The 23,946-nt window shown below is 47.7% G+C and overlaps 1 protein-coding gene and 1 long non-coding RNA gene across 4 annotated transcripts; both read left to right on the top strand.

The window, feature by feature from the left end:
* The first annotated feature begins 3,655 nt into the window (after positions 1 to 3,655).
* LOC135400006 (uncharacterized) lies at positions 3,656 to 8,333 on the top strand. 2 transcript variants are annotated; one of them, XM_064631745.1, is made up of 4 exons: positions 3,656 to 4,071; positions 7,389 to 7,457; positions 7,597 to 7,686; positions 8,116 to 8,333. In XM_064631745.1, the coding sequence occupies exons 1-4, from the start codon at positions 3,670 to 3,672 to the stop codon at positions 8,194 to 8,196; spliced, it is 642 nt and encodes a 213-aa protein (XP_064487815.1). In that variant the 5' UTR covers positions 3,656 to 3,669; the 3' UTR covers positions 8,197 to 8,333. The 2 variants fall into 2 exon arrangements, with proteins under 2 accessions (XP_064487815.1, XP_064487814.1); XM_064631744.1 differs by lacking the exon at positions 3,656 to 4,071 and adding an exon at positions 5,366 to 5,993.
* Positions 8,334 to 10,784: 2,451 nt separating this feature from the next.
* LOC135400005 (uncharacterized) lies at positions 10,785 to 12,925 on the top strand. 2 transcript variants are annotated; one of them, XR_010424489.1, is made up of 4 exons: positions 10,785 to 10,874; positions 11,853 to 11,921; positions 12,061 to 12,150; positions 12,593 to 12,925. It is a non-coding gene; the product is annotated as an uncharacterized LOC135400005 (long non-coding RNA). The 2 variants fall into 2 exon arrangements; XR_010424490.1 differs by having other exon boundaries at positions 10,793 to 10,970.
* Positions 12,926 to 23,946: the final 11,021 nt, after the last annotated feature.

Genomic DNA, 23,946 nt, shown 5'->3' with positions numbered 1-23,946 from the left:
TCTGTGCCCCCTCTCTGTTCGCACTTGAGGGCTTCCCAGACCTGCATGCGAAATCGCAACAGCGTCCCAGTAGACTCGAGAAAACCCAGCATGCACGTCCTCCGGCTAGACGGCGACGGACACACTAATGAATGAATAAATAAAGGGAACTTCCCGTCTCTTCGAGGTATATTATAGGCCACCGCAGAGGTACCCACGTTGAATGGATGCCAGACTAGCAAAACACACAGATAAATGTCAGTTCAACGACGTGCAGCAGGAAACGGGATGCTGACATCTTGAAGGAAGCCTGGGACGTGTATTCTGGGAAGTTCCTGTCATCTGATCGCGAAATGTGAGCCTATAAAATACACCTGCAATAGTCAACATGTATCATTCCTGCAGAGACCGTGAGAAGGATATCATGTGAGCAACTTTAATTTTTATTAATTTAGCCTTAATTTAGCGGGTACCTTATTCGAAAGCTCTCTGATGTCCTGGGTCCTGCCGTATCTTGGTGAGAATTTCGTGTTGAACTGTCGTTTGCTTTGTGTATTCCTCGCAGTACGATCTAGCTGCAATGAGGGCCGCAACCATGTTCCTGTTTTCTGCATTTCTCCTGGCGTTCCTGGTTTTGAAGGAAGCGGACGCCCAGAGTAAGATAACCCTCAAATATTATCTTGAGCACGCGCTGCATAAGCTCGATTATTCGATTCATACTTAGAACTACAGGATCAGCAGATCAGCAGTTTCGCTGTAGCTTGGTAAGGGTCATACTTTCTGTTGGTCAGCTAGCAACTGAAAGTGACCGAGTTCATGTCGGCGAGTCAGAATTAGTGCGTGAGATGATTCCAACAACTTTAGACACGTTGCTCTCATTATATACGTATTACGTGCCGAGTTATGTTTATAGGATCTGACATTCTTATGCTAGAACATGGTATGGACATAGCATGGTACTTATTGCAGAACATGGTATAGATATGGCATAGCGCTTGTTCTTGTCTCTTGTGTCTGTCCTGTGGTCCTCCCCTAGCTGAGCTGTCACATAGATAGGGTACGGTACTTATGGCAAAACATATACTGTAGTATACAGGGTGTCCACGCTAAGTGTGAACAGATTTAAAAAATATATATCTATCACCTTTTCCGAGATGAAATCAATTGCAACATAGCATATGCTGAAGGGCACTCCCTAGGAGGGCATTAGCAGACTCCTAAGGCAATGTCTTAATTAACTTTTTAATTATAAAAGCTACGAAGTTGCTCCAATGAGAACATCTGATCTCTTCGGTCACCAGATACCAAAGCCGTTTTCAGAACAAAAATCCGTTCGATAGATCGTCCGCAAAAAATTCGTGAACGAACGCCATTTTTTCTTTATTTTGTTCATTGCGCATCTCTAGAGACGCGTCTTTCCTTCGCCCCCAATACGAGAGGATGAAAGAGCACACTATCGCCTCTTGCGTTCTGGAAAAAGATTAAAAGAAAACAGAAAATGCAGCCCAAGAATAGTGCAGTTGCGATAGGGTCACCCGATAGATTTGTGTTTGTTTTGTTTCCGCAAGTTAAAGCTAATCTTCGACGCATAAGGCGGCACTGTGCTCTTTCACTCTCTCACACTGGGAGTAAAGGAAAGCCGCTTCTTCGAAGATGCGCAATGAACAAAATAAAGAAAAAATGGCGTTCGTTCACGAATTTTTTGCGGACGATCTATCGAACGGATTTTTGTTCTGAAAACGACTTTGGTATCTGGCGACTGAAGAGATCAGGTGTTCTCATTGGAGCAACTTCGTAGCTTTTATAATTAAAAAGTTAATTATTGAACGTTAATTAAGACATTGCCTTAGGAGTCTGCTAATGCCCTCCTAGGGAGTGCCCTTCAGCATATGCTATGTTGCAATTGATTTCATCTCGGAAAAAGTGATAGATATATTTTTAAAAAATCTGTTCACACTTAGCGTGGACACCCTGTATATGGTTCTTATGGTAAACGCCGTATGGATATATGGGATGGTGGTTCTTATAGTAAAACATGACTCTTCTCACTGAGTTCCCTCCGACGTCTACCAACCCGGGATAGAACCCTGGTGCTCCTCGTATTACATTCCTCATTCGGTGACATAGGTTTCTAGAACTGCGAAGCAAGAGAAACTGACATTTTTCTAAAGTGTGTACGAGTGAGCTAGCAGGCATGGAAACGTTATGAGACTTCTTCACTCGTAGGCGCACAACTGACATGTTTTGTCATTAATTTTAGGTCGGTGTTTCCCTGGAGCAGTGTACCACAGGTGTGGTACTGCGTGCCCCGAAGTGTGTGGACAACCTACACCACAGGTCTGCACAGCGCAATGCGTTTCAGGATGTTTTTGTCGAAGTGGCTTCATCTTTTCCGATTCGTCCAAGCGCCGTTGCATTCGCAGAAATCAATGTCGTCGTCGTGGATAAATATGCATACCAGCGCACCACTGAGTAATTTGAAACAACTCGTGCGTGCGTTTTGTATAATTACCGGAATAAATAATGTGCCAGCCACAGACGCTCATTTCTGATTTCTTACTTTCTTAGCAAAATATTTGAATGAAATAAAGCTCCTCCGAGGGAGGGGTGATGGGGTCAACACAGAACGGTCGCCGCACTGCAGGTACCGGGAGCTGTTCAGCATAAATAATGCAATAGAGCCGTTTCTCACTGTTCATCAATGTCAGCCTTTAATTAGGAATGACCCAGACAAGTACTTTTATTAACTAGACCACATCCTTGACCGTGTGCTATCAAGAGGGGAGAGGTAATATCATCTACAAGCACGGAGAGCATTATATTCCTCAATATATTCAGTCATGAAATCTTGAGGTCATTTCGCCATTTCCCTGCAGTAAACAGTCGCTGACAGTGATCAATAAAGATGGCCTCCACTCTGTCAACACTAACACACGCCCCTTCACCAAGAGCCCGAGTGACGCACGTAGACAGAATTGACATACGACGCAATCATGCGAATTCGAACCACATATTTGCGGAGGGATGGGTCCGCTGTCAGCTTATGTGATTCGTTTTCGCCACTTCCAGCAAGTGATCGTCTGTATTTCTCAGCACAATCAATGTTGCCATCGCTGTTATTCTTGTGGAGGCTTGTGGAGGCCAGCGTCCCTAGTGGAAGCCCACAAGATGGCCGTCATGGTACGGCGCTTCTTCTTCTATGCTATGCTTTGCCGTTTGTGTGGATGCTTCTTCATCAACAATATTCATCCCAAGACGTTCGACAAGGCAAGAGTCACGTGGAAGAGTTGGTACACCATCTACTCCGTCGTCTGCTTCAGTTTCTTTCTCTGGCAGGTGCTCGATACCATCTGCCGACATGTGATCATGGACTTAGAAGAGACTGGGAGAATGACTTTCACGGATTCCATCCTTCTCGTAATGCACGTGATGGTCATCTTGAAAACCATTATCAATGTCCTGTCGATGCTGATCGGGTCGCCCGCTATGCTGAACCTCTTCACCGAAGCTGCATCATTCGAAAAACGGACCGCATTTCACTGTTGCACCAGCTGCAAGGTCTTCAGCTATCCGCGACTCTCGCACATACGACGTTTTGTCATGTACGTGGTTACCGTTGCCTCTTACAGTATCGGTGTATCCCTTCTGTTGGAAGAACACAGAACTGAAAACGGACTGATCTACAGAATAATGTTCGACGTCTGCACGGTTCTGAGCACGATCTTGTTCGTGGTGTACGACAGCATGCATTTCGCGATGGCCCGGTCGTCGTGCGAGGTGCTCATCGAATACACGCATTCGCAAACGCATGTCCTGCAGAGTATCTTCGCTTCGCGGCGTTCAGAGGCTGAGATGGACGACTTACGACTCAACATCTGTGTCATCAGAGATATGAAACAAAAATTGAACCGTGTATGGAACTGGTCGATGACAGCAAGCTGTGCAGCCAACATCGTAGTGATATGCGTCACATGCTGTGCAGCTTTCTCCAGCATTTCAGCTGACCATTTCCTTGTCGTCGGTCCGTACGCCGTGTATTCCTTTGCGGATCTTGCTGATTTGGCTTACATCAGCCAGAGGATGACCCACGAGGTTAGTGCATTATTGCTTTAACAAACAATTGTCGAACATCTGGTTTGTGCTTGTATCTGGTGTGTGCACTGGCGAACTACCTCAAGGACATACGTGCTGAAATAATCTTTTAAATCGTTCAGTGTTTTCAGCCGTCAATCGTCGTGGACCAACTGGCCGCACCAGTGCGACCTAGGTTTCCATTTATTTTCTTTCTACGTCTATTCTATTCCATTGTGCGCGCTCACAAAGCCAAGTTACTCACCCAGAGGGGTATAGTAGTTCCTCAGGCATTCAGTAACGCCTGCCATATTCTATATTGGTGGCACGGCAAAAATAATCTAGTAAAAGGCCGGCACGAAAACCGCAGTAATCATGTGCTCAATAATAAAGAAATAAAAGAAAGCGATTGAGGGTCCTTCACATGCCATCTAAAACCGCAAACGGTTTAACTCGTCAACCATGTACAAGGTTATTTTAAAAGCATGGTGCAGGTTAATTGCGACGACCTGTATGTGCGTTGCAGCAACACTTATTACAGCAGTTATTCGCATTAGGAAAAGCGTAATCAACAAACGCACATTCACCATGGCCCCACCCTTGTACGAACGGGTGAATTTCGAAGGAAAGCTAAGCAAATGAGATTCATTTCAGCACCAATTTGCGTCGCATGCAGCCTCCCCCCCCCCTCCCTGCCCTCGTTCATTTCCGCGTGAACATTCATATTCCATCAAGTGAAGTCAATACCTCTTCATCAACGGCTACAAAGACCCCTTTATCCCGTAGCGCCACACAATGACTTGGAACCTTACAAGATGCATGAACCACACGCGGAAACGAGACATTAATTTGAAGGGGCGGTCGTTCAGCAAACACATAATTTCCTTTCACCATTTGGAAGCAATCGTAAAATCGATTTGCATCGTACAATAGACACCTAAACCACTGTCATTGTTCGTCGTTACTCGGGTGACGGCAAGATGGAGAAAAGTCAAATGAACTGAGGACACGACCGCAACATGGCGGTCATGATACGTCGCTTCTTTTTCTACGCCATATTATGCCGCCTGTGCGGATGTTTCTTCATACGAAACATATGCCCAAAGGCGTTCCACAAAGCAAGCGTAGTATGGAAGAGCTGGTATACCATCTACGCCCTCTCGTGTTTTACTCTTTTTCTGTGGTATGAGAATCGCGCGATATCACTCCGCATCGTCATGGACCTCAAAACCAACGCAAGAGTGTCATTTACAGAAAGTCTGCTGCTTGTGGTGCACATCACCGTAGTCTTGAAGGTTGCAGTTAATGTGATTTCCATGCTGTCGGGGTCTTCAAGTATGTTGGATTTCTTTCGGAGAGCAGCGGCGTTCGAAAAGGCGGTCGCGTTCCAGTGTTGCACCTGCTGCAGAATCTCCAAGTACTGGTGGTCGCGAACAACGCGGTCTCTTATTGCGGTCGCTGCTGTTACCAGTAACTGCGTCGGCTTGTTCTTTCTAATGGGCGAACACAGAGCTGGGCGCAGCTTGCCTGCAAGAATCTTTTTCGATGCTTCTACTATTGTGTGCAGCATTCTGTTCTTTGTCTACGACAGCTTGCACTTCGTGATGGCCCGATCGTCGTGTGAGGTGCTCGTCGAGTACACGCATTCGCAAGTGAACGTGCTGAAGAGAATGCCCGCTTGGCATAATTCCGTCATACAAGTGGAGACATTACGTACCAACATATGCACGATCAAGAAATTGAAGGAAGAGTTGAACAATGTATGGAGTTGGTCCATGGCAGCGAGTTGTGCGTCGAACGTATTGGTTGTATGTGTCACGTGCCACGCTGCCTTCACCAAGAGCCTTCCTGCAGAGCACTTCCTTATCGTCGGATCCTACGCGATATACTCCTGCATTGAGTTAGCCAGCCTAGCTGGTATAAGCCAGAAGCTGACTGATGAGGTGAGCTGATCATTGTTACGGTTTCACATAGTCCAGTGTCTCCTAACGGCCATCTTATATACGAACATAAAAACTTGTGGCGGACAGTGGGCAATGACGCCAGGCCTCGTGTGGAGGAAGGCCACTTCCTCGGCAAGTTGGCCGTTTGCGGATAAGCCTAGCTACACGGTTTTTGTGTTTGGGCTTCCTGTATAGGTCAGGCTATCAGGCATCTCCCAGAGAGGGGTGGGTGGGGATGCATGGGGTGCGTGTGGTTGCTGTGTGTAGGATAATGATCTCACCGGCACATGGTTCCTGCTTTTTATTCCACCTGCCAAAGATCATGTCCACCCTTGGGCTAACTCCCTTTCACTGCTCGTTCTTCTTTGTCTTCCCCCCCCTCTCTCTCTTTCCTTTTTTTCATTTCGCTGTTCACCCGTCTATGCGTATCCATATGTCTCTTCATAGTAGTAGTCTCACGAAGTAAGAGACCTAAAGTGTATTTTGTGTGTAAAGACTATTTTGTAAAGAATTGCCATTGCTCCCGAAGAAGGCTCTCCGCCCCTGTATTATTTAAAATGTGACAGAGCATGTGCATTGAAGCAAAGCTTAAAATATACACGCTTATAAAGAAGGATAATAAACAGGTAAGTAGCGGTTGCAGTTACTTCGACGTGCGTCACTAGTTTGTCACTGGCTGGCTTGAAAAGCAGTAAATTCTGTCCTTCCTATAGCCAGAAAGCTTCGCGTAGTGCGAAACGGCTATGCTATTTCATCTGCTTCAGATTCTGCTCACCGTACCGGTTCTCCTCTGCTGCGAAGACCACATGCCGAAGACTCACCGCCTAAACTGCATGCTACAAGCGTAGTCCGCCATATTTATAGGAGTCATATCTTCTTTGAACGCGGGGTGATTTATCGGATGCGACTCCGTGCGGCTCTTGCATCTCGCTGGCGTTACCGCTTGCGTCAGGTTGACTCTCCAAGATGGCGTCACTGGGGTGATCCTAAAAACCTAGAGCACATCCTTCCCCATTGCCCGCACTCCCAACCTTTCAGAACCGCACTTTCGGTCTTGCTAAATCAGCTGGGCTTTTGCCCTCTCACTGTTTCAAAGTTTCTCGGTCCAAGCCTAATCCAGACCCCCATCGCTCTGCCCTAAAAGCACCTTCTCGGCAACCGTGTAGGACTTCGGTCCTCACTGTACGTGGCGACTGAGTATTATAGTTCACCACATTACACTGCCAGCGATGATGTACAGTATCTCCCCTGGCGATGAAATTCTTCAGTCATTGTTGTTGCTTGTTACCTTCCTTGGTGTGTGTGTGTGTGTGTGTGTGTGTGTGTGTGTGAGTGTCTGTGGTATCCGGTGTCATCAACGCGACTCTTTCATTTCATAGCGTTGTATCATTCTAGGCCCAAAAGCTGAAAGATGCTGTCAAATCATTGCCTGTCTTGAATGCAACAGAGGCGTACGTTGCTCAGGTGCGTATGAGCTTCCTTTGGCGATTCTTCTCGTGCTGAGAAAGTCGAACGCTACCATTATAAGAGCGAGCTGAATGGGAATGAGTGGGGAGCAGCACACAGGTGTTCGTGGTCATGTAACGGTACTTTCTGTCAACAGGTGCAGTATCTCCACGACTCCATTGATCCCGAGTCTATGTGCCTGGACGCAGCAGGATTCTTTCACATCAACCTATCGATGCTCGTCTCGGTAGGCCACGTTCTTACTGGCGTAGAGATACAGCAGAAATAATGTTGAGGTATAGTGTGCCCAGCGTGATTACATACAAAACCTGTCATGGACTTCGTAATCCTCCAGACACACCTGAGCTATCCTAGCACACTTTAGGCATACCTTAAGTGTAAATCTACTTCTTCCAATCAAAATAATCGACGTTAATAGGGAATTTTACAAAGGTGCGCGCGGCGCAAAGCAGTATGGGAACTTTGAGGGGCTCCGCTCCGTCGTCTGCTACGGTTATGGTTTACCCTGGCTGACGCGCATGCTGGAACGTTCTTGTTCTGCTTCTACCTCCGCCAACTCGTAATGCTCTAAGGCCCTCTAAATTCCCATGGGCCTTTGCGTGCTACAGGTGGCGCTTGCTTTTGTAAAATCTAAAAACTTCTTCTTCTTTCGCAGATGTCCGGGTCAATTATAACGTACACCGTCATACTCGTGCAAACAAGCACAGACCTGGAAGATGACAGAACAGCGGCATAACTATGGTGCATACCCTTCGTGGATCAGGGCCAGCATCTGTAAGGAAGAAGAAATAATAGTCCACTAGCTCGACTGCGAGATAACGTTAACTGGTCTCCACGTTGCCCAGCAGTGCGTTGAAGGAAAACCACCCTGGTATTCCGAACACAAGACTATTCTGCGACTGGGCTGTCTATTGTCTTTTGTCTACGTCAGACCTGCGTATTAAAATAATTTATACTAGCAATATTTGCTTACTATGCCAAGGAAGTTTGACCTATGGAAGGAGCACAACAGTAACGACCGTGAGACATAGCGCATATGTGCTCGTCGTCAGACAGCTTCAGATACCATGTTTGCATAGCGTACTATGCGGTGTAGTTCAGTTTTTAGGGTGTAAGTTCCTCCGGCATTCCATAACGTCTGCCGTATTCCATATTGGTAGTGTGACAAAACGAATCGAGTAAAAGGCTGGCATGAACCATGCTGGCATGAACCATGAAAGGCTGGCATGAGTGAAAGGCTGGCACCGTAGTGATCATGTGCTTAATAATTAGGTAAATGAATAAAAGAAAGCGATTGAATGTCCTTCGCATGCCATCAAGACCGGAAACGGTTTAACTACTCAACGATGTACCAGATTTTTCTAAAAGCATGGTCCAGGTTATTTGCGATGCCTTGTGCGATGTGCGTAACAGCAACACTTATTACAGCAGTTATTCGTATATTAGGAAAAGCATAATCAACAAACGCACATTCACTTGGCCCCACCCTTGTACGAACGGTGAATTTCGAAGGAGAGCCAAGCAAATGAGATTCATTTCAGCACCAATTGCGTCGCATGCAGCTTTCCTCCCTGCCCCCTCCCGGCCCTCGTTCATTTCCGTGTGAACATTCATTCCATCTAGTGAAGTCAATACCTCTTCATCAACGGCTACAAAGACCCCTTTATACCGGAGCGCCACACAATGACTTGGAACCTTGCAAGACGCGTTTACCACACGCGGAAGCGAAGCATTAATTTGAAGGAGCGGTCGTTCAGCAAACACATAATTTCCTTTCACCATTTGGCAGCTATCGGAAAATCGATTTGCATCGTACAATAGACTCCAAAACCACCGTTCCTCGGGTGACGGCAAGAAGGGGAAAAGTCAAATGAACTGGGGACACGACCGCAACATGGCGGTCATGATACGTCGCTTCATTTTCTACGCCGTATTATGCCGCTTGTGCGGATGTTTCTACATACGAAACATACGTCCAAAGACGTTCCACAAAGCGAGCGTGGTATGGAAGAGCTGGTATACCATCTACGCCCTCTCGTGTTTTACTTTTTTTCTGTGGTACGAGTTTCGCATGATATCACTCCGCATCGTCCAGGACGTCGGAACCAAAACAAGGGTGTCATTTACAGCAAGTCTGGTGATCGTGGTGCAGGTCACCGCAGTCTTGAAGGTTGCACTGAATGTGATTTCCATGCTGTCGGGGTCTTCAAGTATGTTGGAATTCTTTCGGAAAGCAGCCGCGTTCGAAAAGGCAGTCGCGGTCCAGTGCTGCACCTGCTGCAATATGTCGAAGCATAAGTGGTCGCGATCAATACGGTTGCTTATTGCGGTCACTGCTGTTACCACTAACAGCGTCAGTTTCGTCGTTGTAATGGACGAACCTGGAGCTGGACGCAGCTTGTCTGCAAGAATCCTTTTAGATGCTTCTACTATTGTATGCTGCATTTTGTTCTTTGTCTACGACAGCATGCACATCGCGATGGCTCGGTCGTCGTGTGAGGTGCTCGTCGAGTACACGCATTCTCAAGTGAACGTGCTGAAGCGAATGCCCGTCTGGCATAATTCCGTCATACAAGTGGAGACATTACGTACCAACTTATGCACGATCAAGATATTGAAGGAAGAGTTGAACAATGTATGGGGTTGGTCCATGGCAACGAGTTGTGCGGCGAACGTATTGGTTGTATGTGTCACGTGCCTCGCTGCCTTCACCAAAAGCATTCCTACAGAGAACTTCCTTATCGCCGTATCCTACGCGATATATTCCTGCGTCGAGGTAGCCAGCCTAGCTGCTATTAGCCAGAGGCTGACTGATGAGGTGAGTTGGTCATTGTTACGGTTTCACAATAATAGTGTTAGACTATTAGTGTATTACCACTGTTCCCGAAAGAGGCTTTCCGCTCATGTATTATTTAAAATGCGACGGAGGATATGAATTGAAATAACGCATTGAACTGAAATATACACGCTTACAAAAAAAAAAAAAGGCGAATACAGAGGTATGTATAGTAGCGATTGCGGTTGCGTTACTAGTTTGTCACTGGCTGCATGGGTACTGGCTTAGAGATGCGAAGCCCCGAAAAAAACCCGGAAATTTTGAAAAAAAAAGTTTTTTGTTTTTTTTCCTCGTCTCCGGAAAAACTGCCCAAAATTTCCAGGCGACAAAATTCAAAAATGTCAATTTTCGTGCCTTCGATGCGTTCCAACCCGCCAACAGTGCAACAGTGCCTTGGGTACCTCTAATCCGCCAACAACCGCCAACTTAGAGCTCAGTCTGGCTGCTCCAAGCGATCGCCATCACGTTCACATAATGTCGGAGTTCTGGTCGGAGTGGACAGGTTGTTCCAATTACCCATGGAGGAAGGAAAATAAGGAGGGAGTGTGACGTCATTTTGTGCGATTCCGGAAGTTTGGGTGAGGAGAAGCAACTGGGACAAACAAGCAATTACCTATCGCTGAGTATAGACAGCAGTCTCATGGGATGCTCTGCTCTGCATTTATGCCTAGCGGGTGAACACTACTAAAGTTTCTAGCTCATTGTATGCTGTGGCTTGACCGGGAATGCTTCGACTCAGCAGTAACCACGTTTGTTTCAATTTTTTTCCAATTTTTCGGACCCCCCCCCCCCCCCCGAAAAAAAAAAACGTTTTTTTTCAAAATTTCCGGAAATTTTGCATCTCTATACTGGCTACGAGACACGAAAAGTAGCAAATGCCTTCCTTCCTAGCCAGAAAGCTTCGTTTAGTGCAAACGGCTATACTATTTCATCTGCTGCAGATTCTGTTCGCCATACCGGTCAATCCGTTCTCCCCTGCTACGAAAACCACATGTCGAAGACTCACAGCCTAAACTGCTACAAGCGTAGTCCGCCATATTTATAGCAGTCATACCTCCCCTGAACGAGAGAAGGTTTATCAGATGCGACTCCGTGTGATGACTCTTGCATCTCGCTGGCGTTACAGCTTGCATGGTCATGTTGATCCTCCAAGATGGCCTCACTGGGGTGATCCTAGAAATCTAGAGCACCTCCTTTTCCATTGCCCACACTCCCAACCTTCCCGAACCGCACTTTCAGTCTCTGGAAATCAGATGGACTTTCGCCCTCTCACTGTTTCAAAATTCTTTGGTGCATGGTCAAATCCAGATCACCAACGCTCTGCCTTCACTCCTAAACTTCATGGACACCGTACAGGACTTCGGTCCTCACTATATGCGGTGACACAGTATTATATTTCGCCACATTCTACAATGATGTACAGTATATCCCCTGGCGATGAAATTCTTCAGTCATTGTTGTTGCTTGTTACCTTCCTTTTTATGTGTGTGTGAGTGTCTGTGGTATGCGGTGTCATCCATGCAACTCTTTTATTTCATAGCGTTGTATCATTCTAGGCCCAAAAGCTGAAAGATGTTGTCAAATCATTGCCCGTCTTGAATGCAACAGAGGCGTACGTTGCTCAGGTGCGTATGAGCTTCCTTTGGCGATTCTTCTCGTGCTGAGAAAGTCGAACGCTACCATTATAAGAGCGAGCTGAATAGGGATGTGACGGGAGCACCACACAGGTGTTCGTGGTCATGTAACGGTACTTTCTGTCAACAGGTGCAGTATCTCCACGACTCCATTGATCCCGAGTCTATGTGCCTGGACGCAGCAGGATTCTTTCGCATCAACCTATCGATGCTCGTCTCGGTAGGCCACGTTCTTACTGGCGTAGAGATGCAGCAGAAATATAGTTTAGGTATAGTGTGTCCAGCGTGGTTACATACACAACCTGTCATGGACTTCATTATCCTCCAGACACACCTGAGCTATCCTAACACACCTTAGGCATACCTTAAGTGTAAATCTACTTCTTCTTCCAATCAGAATAATCTGCGTTAATAGGCAATTTTACAAAGATGCGCGCGGCGCAAAGCAGCATGGGAACTTTGAGGGGCTCTGCTCCGTCGTCTGCTTCGATTATACCCTGGCTGACGCTGCTGCGTACGCCGGGAATGTTGTTGTTGTTGTTCTTCTTCTTCTACCTCCGCCTCTCGTTATGCTCTAAGGCCCTCTAAGTTCCCATGAGCCTTTGCGTGCCACAGGTGGTACTTGCTTTTGTAAAATCTAAATACTTCTTTTTCTTTCTCAGATGTCCGGGTCCATTATAACGTACACCGTCATACTCGTGCAAACAAGCACAGACCTGGAAGATGACAGAACAGCGGCATAAGTATGGTGCATAACCTTCGCCAGCATCTTCGTGCAGACCACGGCCAGCATCTGTGAGGAGGAAGAAGAAGTAGCAGTCCACTAGCGTAACAGCGAGATAGCGATAAAATGGCTGTCTCCACGCTGTCCAGCGGTTCGTTGAGAGCAGGTTGAAGGAAAACCACCCCGGTCTTCCGAACACAAGTCTATTCTGCTATTGGGCTGTGTACTGTCTTCTGTCTACGTCAGACCTACATATTAAAATAATTTATATTAGCAATATTTGCTTACTATGCCGACGAAGTTTGACCTATGGAAGGAGCACAACAGTAACCGTGAGACATAGCGCATATGTGCTCGTCGTCAGACAATTTCAGATACAATGTTTTAAAGTTAATTCTTCGCTGCGAAACGATAGAGAGCGCAGCCAAAAACAGGACCTGCCATTGGTCCATAGGCGTCATTCATTCCTGGTAGTGCTGGTGGTGCTAGTGAAAGAGCTCGCCGTTGTCGGCCTCACAGAGGTGGGTAACGTCACGACTAACGCTCTGAGGCGAACGTGCGTCCTGGGCCGACTTCAAAGTCTGCCCAGGACGTCTGCATTTTTCAGCACAATCAATGTTGCCATCGCTGTTATTCTTGTGGAGGCTCGTGGAGGCCAGCGTCACTAGTGGAAGCCCACAAGATGCGCCGTCATGGTACGGCGCTTCTTCTTCTATGCTGTGCTTTGTCGTTTGTGTGGATGCTTCTTCATCAACAATATTCATCCCAAGACATTCATCAAGGCAAGAGTCACGTGGAAGAGTTGGTACACCATCTACTCCGTCGTCTGCTTCAGTTTCTTTCTCTGGCAGGTGCTCGATACCATCTGCCGACACGTGATCATGGACTTAGAAGAGACTGGGAGAATGACTTTCACGGATTCCATCCTTCTCATAATGCACGTGATGGTCATCTTGAAAACCAATATCAATGTCCTGTCGATGCTGATCGGGTCGCCCGCTATGCTGAACCTCTTCACCGAAGCTGCATCATTCGAAAAACGGACCGCATTTCATTGTTGCACTAGCTGCAAGGTCTTCAGCTATCCGCGACTCTCGCACATACGACGTTTTGTCATGTACGTGGTTACTGTTGTCTCTTACAGCATCGGTGTATCCCTTCTGTTGGAGGAACACAGAACTGAAAACGGGCTGATCTACACAATAATGTTCGACGTCTGCACGGTTCTGAGCACGATCCTGTTCGGGGTGTATACGACAGCATGCATTTCGCGATGGCCCGATCGTCGTGTGAGGTGCTCATCGAATACACGCATTCGCAAACGCATGTCCTGCAGAGTATCTTCGCTTCGCGGCGTTCAGAGACTGAGATGGACGACTTACGACTCAACATCTGTGTCATCAGAGATATGAAACAAAAATTGAACCGTGTATGGAACTGGTCGATGACAGCAAGCTGTGCAGCCAACATTGTAGTGATATGCGTGTAGTGCTGTGCAGCTTTCTCCAGCATTTCAGCTGACCACTTCCTCGTCGTCGGTCCGTACGCCGTGTATTCCTTTGCGGATCTTGCTGATTTGGCTTACATCAGCCAGAGGATGACCCACGAGGTTAGTGCATTATTGTTTTAACAAACAATTGTCGAACATATGGTTTGTGCTTGTATCTGGTGTGTTTTGTGCGCGCTGTGTTTGCACTGGCGAACTACCTCAAGGACATACGTGCTGAAATAATCTTTTAAATCGTTCAGTGTTTTCAGCCGTCAAGCGTCGTGGACCAACTGGCCGCACCAGTGCGACCTATAGGTTTCCATTTATTTTCTTTCTACGTCTATTCTATTCCATTGTGCGCGCTCACAAAGCCAAGTTACTCACCCAGAGGGGTATAGTAGTTCCTCAGGCATTCAATAACGCCTGCCATATTCTATATTGGTGGCATGGCAAAAATAATCTAGTAAAAGGCCGGCACGAAAACCGCAGTAATCATGTGCTCAATAATAAAGAAATAAAAGAAAGCGATTGAGGGTCCTTCACATGCCATCTAAAACCGCAAACGGTTTAACTCGTCAACCATGTACAAGGTTATTCTAAAAGCATGGTGCAGGTTAATTGCGACGACCTGTATGTGCGTTGCAGCAACACTTATTACAGCAGTTATTCGCATTAGGAAAAGCGTAATCAACAAACGCACATTCACCATGGCCCCACCCTTGTACGAACGGGTGAATTTCGAAGGAAAGCTAAGCAAATGAGATTCATTTCAGCACCAATTTGCGTCGCATGCAGCCTCCCCCCCCTCCTCCCCGCCCTCGTTCATTTCCGCGTGAACATTCATATTCCATCAAGTGAAGTCAATACCTCTTCATCAACGGCTACAAAGACCCCTTTATCCCGGAGCGCCACACAATGACTTGGAACCTTACAAGATGCATGAACCACACGCGGAAACGAGACATTAATTTGAAGGGGCGGTCGCTCAGCAAACACATAATTTCCTTTCACCATTTGGAAGCAATCGGTAAATCTATTTGCACCGTACAATAGACGCCTAAACCATTGTCATTGTTCGTCGTTACTCGGGTGACGGCAAGTAGGAGAAAAGTCAAATGAACTGAGGACACGACCGCAACATGGCGGTCATGATACGTCGCTTCTTTTTCTACGCCATATTATGCCGCTTGTGCGGATGTTTCTTCATACGAAACATACGTCCAAAGACGTTCCACAAAGCAAGCGTGGTATGGAAGAGCTGGTATACCATCTACGCCATCTCGTGTTTTACTCTTTTTCTGTGGTATGAGAATCGCGCGATATCACTCCGCATCGTCATGGACCTCAAAACCAACGCAAGAGTGTCATTTACAGAAAGTCTGCTGCTTGTGGTGCACATCACCGTAGTCTTGAAGGTTGCAGTTAATGTGATTTCCATGCTGTCGGGGTCTTCAAGTATGTTGGATTTCTTTCGGAGAGCAGCGGCGTTCGAAAATGCAGTCGCGTTCCAGTGTTGCACCTGCTGCAGAATCTCCAAGTACAGGTGGTCGCGATCAACGCGGTCTCTTATTGCGGTCGCTGCTGTTACCAGTAACTGCGTCGGTTTGTTCTTTCTAATGGGCGAACATAGAGCTGGGCGCAGCTTGCCTGCAAGAATAATTTTCGATGCTTCTACTATTGTGTGCAGCATTCTGTTCTTTGTCTACGACAGCTTGCACTTCGTGATGGCCCGATCGTCGTGTGAGGTGCTCGTCGAGTACACGCATTCGCAAGTGAACGTGCTGAAGAGAATGCCCGCTTGGCATAATTCCGTCATACAAGTGGAGACATTACGTACCAACATATGCACGATCAAGAAATTGAAGGAAGAGTTGAACAATGTATGGAGCTGGTCCATGGCAGCGAGTTGTGCGTCGAACGTATTGGTTGTATGTGTCACGTGCCACGCTGCCTTCACCAAGAGCCTTCCTGCAGAGCACTTCCTTATCGTCGGATCCTACGCGATATACTCCTGCATTGAGTTAGCCAGCCTAGCTGGTATAAGCCAGAAGCTGACTGATGAGGTGAGCTGATCATTGTTACGGTTTCACATAGTCCAGTGTCTCCTAACGGCCATCTTATATACGAACATAAAAACTTGTGGCGGACAGTGGGCAATGACGCCAGGCCTCGTGTGGAGGAAGGCCACTTCCTCGGCAAGTTGGCCGTTTGCGGATAAGCCTAGCTATACACGGTTTTTGTGTTTGGGCTTCCTGTATAGGTCAGGCTATCAGGCGTCTCCCAGAGAGGGGTGGGTGGGGATGGGGTGCGTGTGGTTGCTGTGTGTAGGATAATGATCTCACCGGCAAATGGTTCCTGCTTTTTATTCCACCTGCCAAAGATCATGTCCACCCTTGGGCTAACTCCCTTTCACTGCTCGTTCTTCTTTGTCTTTCCCCCTCTCTCTCTCTTTCCTTTTTTTCATTTCGCTGTTCACCCGTCTATGCGTATCCATATGTCTCTTCATAGTAGTAGTCTCACGAAGTAAGAGACCTAAAGTGTATTTTGTGTGTAAAGACTATTTTGTAAAGAATTGCCATTGCTCCCGAAGAAGGCTCTCCGCCATCTGTATTATTTAAAATGTGACAGAGCATGCGTATTGAAGCAAAGCTTAAAATATACACGCTTATAAAAAAAGGATAATAAACAGGTAAGTAGCGGTTGCAGTTACTTCGACGTGCGTCACTAGTTTGTCACTGGCTGGCTTGAAAAGCAGTAAATTCTGTCCTTCCTAGCCAGACAGCTTCGCGTAGTGCAAAACGGCTATGCTATTTCATCTGCTTCAGATTCTGCTCACCATACCGGTTCTCCTCTGCTGCGAAGACCACATGCCGAAGACTCACCGCCTAAACTGCATGCTACAAGCGTAGTCCGCCATATTTATAAGAGCCATATCTTCTTTGAACGCGGGGTGATTTATCGGATGCGACACCGTGTGGCTCTTGCATCTCGCTGCCGTTACCGCTTGCGTCAGGTTGACTCTCCAAGATGGCGTCACTGGGGTGATCCTAAAAACCTAGAGCACATCCTTCCCCATTGTCCGCACTCCCAACCTTTCAGGGCCGCACTTTCGGTCTTACTAAATGAGCTGGGCTTTTGCCCTCTCACTGTTTCAAAGTTTCTCGGTCCAGGCCTAATCCAGACCCCCATCGCTCTGCCCTAAAAGCACCTTCTTGGCAACCGTGTAGGATTTCGGTCCTCACTGTACGTGGCGACTGAGTATTATATTTCACCACATTATACTGCCAGCGATGATGTACAGTATCTCCCCTGGCGATGAAATTCTTCAGTCATTGTTGTTGCTGGTTACCTTCCTTGGTGTGTGTGTGGGAGTGTCTGTGGTATCCGGTGTCATCAACGCGACTCTTTCATTTCATAGCGTTGTATCATTCTAGGCCCAAAAGCTGAAAGATGCTGTCAAATCATTGCCTGTCTTGAATGCAACAGAGGCGTACGTTGCTCAGGTGCGTATGAGCTTCCTTTGGAGATTCTTCTCGTGCTGAGAAAGTCGAACGCTACCATTATAAGAGCGAGCTGAATGGGAATGAGTGGGGAGCAGCACACAGGTGTTCGTGGTCATGTAACGGTACTTTCTGTCAACAGGTGCAGTATCTCCACGACTCCATTGATCCCGAGTCTATGTGCCTGGACGCAGCAGGATTCTTTCACATCAACCTATCGATGCTCGTCTCGGTAGGCCACGTTCTTACTGGCGTAGAGATACAGCAGAAATAATGTTGAGGTATAGTGTGCCCAGCGTGCTTACATACAAAACCTGTCATGGACTTCATAATCCTCCAGACACACCTGAGCTATCCTAACACACCTTAGGCATACCTTAAGTGTAAATCTACTTCTTCCAATCAAACTAATCGACGTTAATAGGAGATTTTGCGGTGCGCGCGGCGCAAAGCAGCATGGGAACTTTGAGGGGCTCCGCTACGGTTATGGTTTGCCCTGACTAACGCGCATGCCGGGAACGTTCTTGTTCTGCTTCTACCTCAGCTAACTCGTAATGCTCTAAGGCCCTCTAAATTCCCATGGGCCTTTGTGTGCTACAGGTGGCGCTTGCTTTTGTAAAATCTAAGAACTTCTTCTTCTGTCGCAGATGTCCGGGTCAATTATAACGTACACCGTCATACTCGTGCAAACAAGCACAGACCTGGAAGATGACAGAACAGCGGCATAACTATGGTGCGTACCCTTCCTGGATCACGGCCAGCATCTGTAAGGAGGAAGAAGTAGTAGTCCACTAGCTTGACCGCGAGATTACGATAACTGTCTCCACGTTGCCCAGCAGTTCGTTGAAGGAAAACCACCCCGGTATTCCGAACACAAGACTATTCTCCGACTGGGCTGTCTATTGTCTTTTGTCTCCGTCAGACCTGCGTATTAAAATAATTTATACTAGCAATATTTGCTTACTATGCCAAGGAAGTTTGACCTATGGAAGGAGCACAACAGTAACGACCGTGAGACATAGCGCATATGTGCTCGTCGTCAGACAGCTTCAGATACCATGTTTTAAAGTTGTAGAGGAGGTGGTGTCCCTCTACATGATTCCTGATCGGCAATGATGGTATGCCACGGAGAGGCGATGACGGTGGCCTATCTCCATGGCCGCGCCAGTGGAACTGAGAAGCGGGTGCTCCAGGCGCGTGTCCATCCTCGTCGTTGTCCACTGGCCGCTACATCACTCCCCCCTCAGACGCGGAGCGGCAATAAAGCAGATGATGTCCACGACTTCACTAGAGGAGGGCCGCGAGGGCGACCGTGCTTGACACGCACGGTTGAACAGGATGACGGCACGGCACACGGTGGCGAAGCATCACAGCTGATGAGGCATCACAATCCGGGAGTGATAACAGCTCGGAAGAGAGTGAGGCGCTGGGCGAAGTGGTGGTCACGTGATGGTGGTGCTGGGGTGCCGCTACCGGAACAGGAGTCAAAGCTGAGAATGTCCCAGGGGAGGAGAGGGTGAGGGTGTGCGAGCCCTGGAGAGATGCCGAGACGCCGGCTGAAGTGTGCCGTGGCGTCCGCGACCGCGACTGCCGCGACCGGCAGGTGAGCGCGAGGCTGGAGTGTCGCGGCCGGCAGTGAAAGAACGCCGGCGTGCGGTGAACATCGGGCAGAGGTGATGGTTGATGAAGTTGTGGGGCGCGTGTGTGCCGGTTGATAGTGCTTTGTAGTAGAGAGGTCGGTATGCCGCGGTCCGATTGCATTCGGGAATGAGCAGAGGATGCTGAATGCAAGGCACGGATGAGAGTCGTGGCAGCGGGTCTGGACAGGTGAGGTTGAGGGTACATGGAGACCATCAGGCTCAATCGGTTGCCGTGTCACAGAGCTACCGTAGCCGTCGGATAGGTGGTAGTAGGGGCTTCCAGGCTGCGCAGCAACGCGCAATAGGTGCTGGACTTGTGGGAAGGCTGCAAAATTTGGGATGGTAAAAGAGCCAAATCACGTCCGGGTCACCAAATGTAGAGGAGGTGGTGTCCCTCTACATGAGTCCTGACCGGCGATGATGGTATGCCACGGAGAGGCGATGACTGTGGCCTAGCTGTCTCCATGGCCGCGCCATGCTGAGAAGCGTGTGCTCAAGTCGCGTGTCCATCCTGATCGTTGTACATCTGCCGCTACAAAGTTAATGCTTCGTTGCGAAACGATACAGAGCGCAGCCAAAAACAGGATCTGCCATTGGTCCATAGCTGTCATTAATTCCTGGTAGTGCTGGTGGTGCTAGTGAAAGAGCTCGGCGTTGTCGGCCTCACGGAGGTGGGTAACGTCACGACTAACGCTCTGAGGGGAACGTGCGTCCTGGGCCGACTTCTAAGTCTGCCCAGGACGTCTGCATTTCTCAGCACAATCAATGTTGCCATCGCTGTTATTCTTGTGGAGGCCAGCGTCCCTAGTGGAAGCCCACATGATGGCCGTCATGGTACGGCGCTTCTTCTTCTCTGCTGTGCTTTATCGTTTGTGTAGATGCTTCTTCATCAACAATATTCATCCCAAGACGTTCATCAAGGCAAGAATCACGTGGAAGAGTTGGTACATCATCTACTCTGTCGTCTGCTTCAGTTTGTTTCTCTGGCAGGTTCTCGGTACCATATGCATTGAAGACTGGGAGAATGACTTTCACGGATTCCATCCTCCTCATAATGCACGTGATGGTAATCTTGAAAAGCATTGAGAGCATTACTGTCGATGCTGATCGGGTCGCCCGCTATGCTGAACCTGTTCACGGAAGCTGCACCATTCGGAAAACGGACCGCATTTCATGGTTGCACTAGCTGCAAGATCTTCCGCTATCCGCGACAATCGCACGTACGACGTTTTGTCATGTACATGGTTACCGTTGCTCCTTACAGTATCGGTGTATCATGGGCTGGAGGAACACAGAACTGAAAACGAGCTGATCTACACAATAATGTTCGACGTCTGCACGGTTCTGAGCACGATCCTGTTGGTGGTGTACGAGAGTATGCATTTCGCGATGGCCCGATCGTCGTGCGAGGTACTCATCGAATACACGCATTCACAAACGCATGTCCTGCAGAGCAGTTTGGCTTCGCGGCGTTCAGCGACTGAGATGGACGCCTTACGGCTCAACATCTGTGCCATCAGAGACATGAAGCAAAAACTGAACCATGTATGGAACTGGTCGATGACAGCAAGCTGTGGAGCCAACATCGTAGTGATATGCGTCACATGCTGCGCAGCTTTCTGCAGCATTTCAGCCGACCGTTTCCTTGTCGTCGGTCCGTACGCCGTGTATTCCTTTGCGGATCTTGCTGATTTGGCTTACATCAGCCAGAGGATGACCTACGAAGTTAGTCCGTTATTACTTTAACGAACAATTGTCGAGCATCTGGTTTGTGTCTGTACCCGGTGTGGGTTGTGTGTGCTGTGTGCACTGGCGAACTACCTCATGGACATACATGTTGATATAATCTTTTCAATCATTCAGTGCTTTCACACGTCAAGCGTCCTGGAAGAGCTGGTCACAACAGCGCGACCTACGTTTCCATGTTTTTCTTTCTACACTCTTAAAAATGAACTTCCCCGCATAGCACGCTCCTAGCCAACCGTTATCGCGAATGATATCGCTATGTGCCCCGATTTGTTCAAAACGGTAGGCGTACGCCTTTTGTGACACTTATGCGGTTCATAATTGTCACAAAAATGGCGTACGCCTCCCGTTTTCAGCAAATCAGGGCAGATAACGATATCATTCGAGATTATGGTTGGCTAGGAGCGTGTTATGCGGTGAAGTTCATTTCTAAGAGTGTGCTTCTATTCCATTCTATTGTGCGCGCTCACAAAGCTAAGACTAGACAAAGACCAGAGAAAACTAAGATAGAGTAAGTGTTAGTCTGTTTCTTCATACGAAACATGTGCCCAAAGATGTTCCACAGAGCAAGCGTGGTATGGAAGAGCTGGTATATCATCTATACCCAGGCGGGTATACACTCTAAAAAATGAACTTCACCGCATAGCACTCTCTGCGCCAGCCACTGTCACGAATGATAGAGTTATCACTTCTGATTCGAAGAGAGAATGGGGCGTACGCTTTTTGTGTCAATTTGCATATATGATAATTGATACAAAAAGGCGTGCGCCCCACTCTCTCTTCGAATCAGAAGCGATAACCCTATCATTCGCGGTAATGGTTCGCGCAGAGCGTGCCATGCGGTGTAGTTCGGTAGGGTCTAAGTTCCTCCGGCATTCCATAACGTCTGCCGTATTCCATATTGGTAGTGTGACAAAACGAATCGAGTAAAAGGCTGGCATGGAAACCGTAGTGATCGTGTGCCCAATAATTAGGTAAATGAATAAAAGAAAGCGATTGAATGTCCTTCGCATGCCATCAAAACCGGAAACGGCTTAACTCGTCAACGATGTACCAGGTTTTTCTAAAAGCATGGTCCAGGTTATGTGCGACGCCTTGTATGTGCCTTACAGCAACACTTATTACAGCAGTTATTCGCATATTAGGAAAAGCATAATCAACAAACGCACATTCACTTGGTCCCACCGCCCTTGTACGAACGGGTGAATTTCGAAGGAGAGCCAAGCAAATGAGATTCATTTCAGCACCAACTGCGTCGCACGCAGCTTTCCCCACTGCCTCATTTTCGGCGGTCGCTCATTTCCGCGTGAACATTAATCCCATCTAGTGAAGTCCACACCTCTTCATCAACGGCTACAAAGACCCCTTTATACCGAAGCGCCACACAATGACTTGGAACCTTGCAAGATGCATTTACCACACGTGGAAAAGAGACATTAATTTGAAGGGGCGGTAGTTCACCAAACCCATAATTTCCTTTCATTACTTGGCAGCAATCGGTAAATCGATTTGCATCGTACAATAGACGCCAAAACCACCGCCATTGTTCGTCGTTACTCGGGTGACGGCCAGAAGGGGAAAAGTCAAATGAACTGAGGACACGACCGCGACATGGCGGTCATGATACGTCGCTTCATTTTCTACGCCGTATTATGCCGCTTGTTCGGATGCTTCTTCATACGAAACATACGCCCAAAGACGTTCCACAAAGCAAGCGTGGTATGGAAGAGCTGGTATACCATCTACGCCCTCTCGTGTTTTGCTTTTTTTCTGTGGTACGAGGTACGCATGATATCACTCCGCATCGCCCTGGACGTCGGAACCAAAGCAAGGCTGTCGTTTACAGGAAGTCTGGTGATTGTGGTGCAGGTCACCGTAGTCTTGAAGGTTGCACTGAATGTGATTTCCATGCTGTCGGGGTCTTCAAGTATGTTGGAATTCTTTCGGAAAGCAGCGGCGTTCGAAAAGGCAATCGCGTTCCAGTGCTGCACCTGCTGCAATATGTCGAAGCGTAAGTGGTCGCGATCAATACGGTTGCTTATTTTGGTTACTACTGCTATCAGCAACTGCGCCGGTTTCGTCGTTGTAATGGACGAACCTATAGCTGGGCGCAGCTTGCCTGCAAGAATCTTTTACGGTGCTACTACTATTGCAAGCGGCATTTTGTTCTTTGTCTACAACAGCATGCACATCGCGATGGCTCGGTCGTCGTGTGAGGTGCTCGTCGAGTACACGCATTCTCAGGTGAACGTGCTGAAGCGAATGCCCGTCTGGCATAATTCCGTCATACAAGTGGAGACATTACGTACCAACTTATGCACGATCAAGAAATTGAAGGAAGAGTTGAACAATGTATGGAGTTGGTCCATGGCAGCGAGTTGTGCGTCGAACGTATTGGTTGTATGTGTCACGTGCCATGCTGTCTTCACCAAGACCCTTCCTCCAGCGCACTTCCTTATCGCCGAATCCTACGCAATATATTCCTCCGTCGAGTTAGCCAGCCTAGCTGCTATTAGCCAGAGGCTGACTGATGAGGTGAGTTGGTCATTGTTACGGTTTCACAATAATAGTGTTAGACTATTAGTGCATTACCATTGCTCCAGAAGGAGGCTCTCCGTCCATGTATTATTTAAAATGCGACGGAGCACATGAATAGAAATAACACATTGAACTGAAATATACACGCTCACAAAAAAAAAAAAGGCGAATAAAGAAGTAGTAGCGATTGCGGTTACTTCTACGTGGTTACTAGTTTGCCATTGGCTGCATAAGTACTGGCTACGAGACTCGAAAAGTAGTAAATGCCTTCCTTCCTAGCCAGAAAGCTTCGCTTAGTGCAAACGGCTATGCTATTTCACCTGCTCCAGATTCTGTTCACCATACCGGTCAATCCGTTCTCCCCTACTACGAAGACCAC

The sequence above is a fragment of the Ornithodoros turicata genome, chromosome 7 (genome assembly GCF_037126465.1).
Source record: "Ornithodoros turicata isolate Travis chromosome 7, ASM3712646v1, whole genome shotgun sequence".
In the NCBI taxonomy this organism is placed as follows: Eukaryota; Metazoa; Arthropoda; class Arachnida; order Ixodida; family Argasidae; genus Ornithodoros; species Ornithodoros turicata.
Note: the sequence above shows the minus strand (reverse complement) of the source record. Positions and strands in the feature narration are given on the sequence as shown.

Bases quoted from the DNA above. Each gene is read 5' to 3' on its own strand.
- LOC135400006 (XM_064631744.1), top strand. From the start codon at position 5,367: ATGCTGTCGGGGTCTTCAAGTATGTTGGATTTCTTTCGGAGAGCAGCG. The intron at 7,458-7,596 runs GTGCGTATGAGC...TTCTGTCAACAG, and splicing joins CAGAGGCGTACGTTGCTCAG to GTGCAGTATCTCCACGACTC. The intron at 7,687-8,115 runs GTAGGCCACGTT...CTTCTTTCGCAG, and splicing joins ACCTATCGATGCTCGTCTCG to ATGTCCGGGTCAATTATAAC.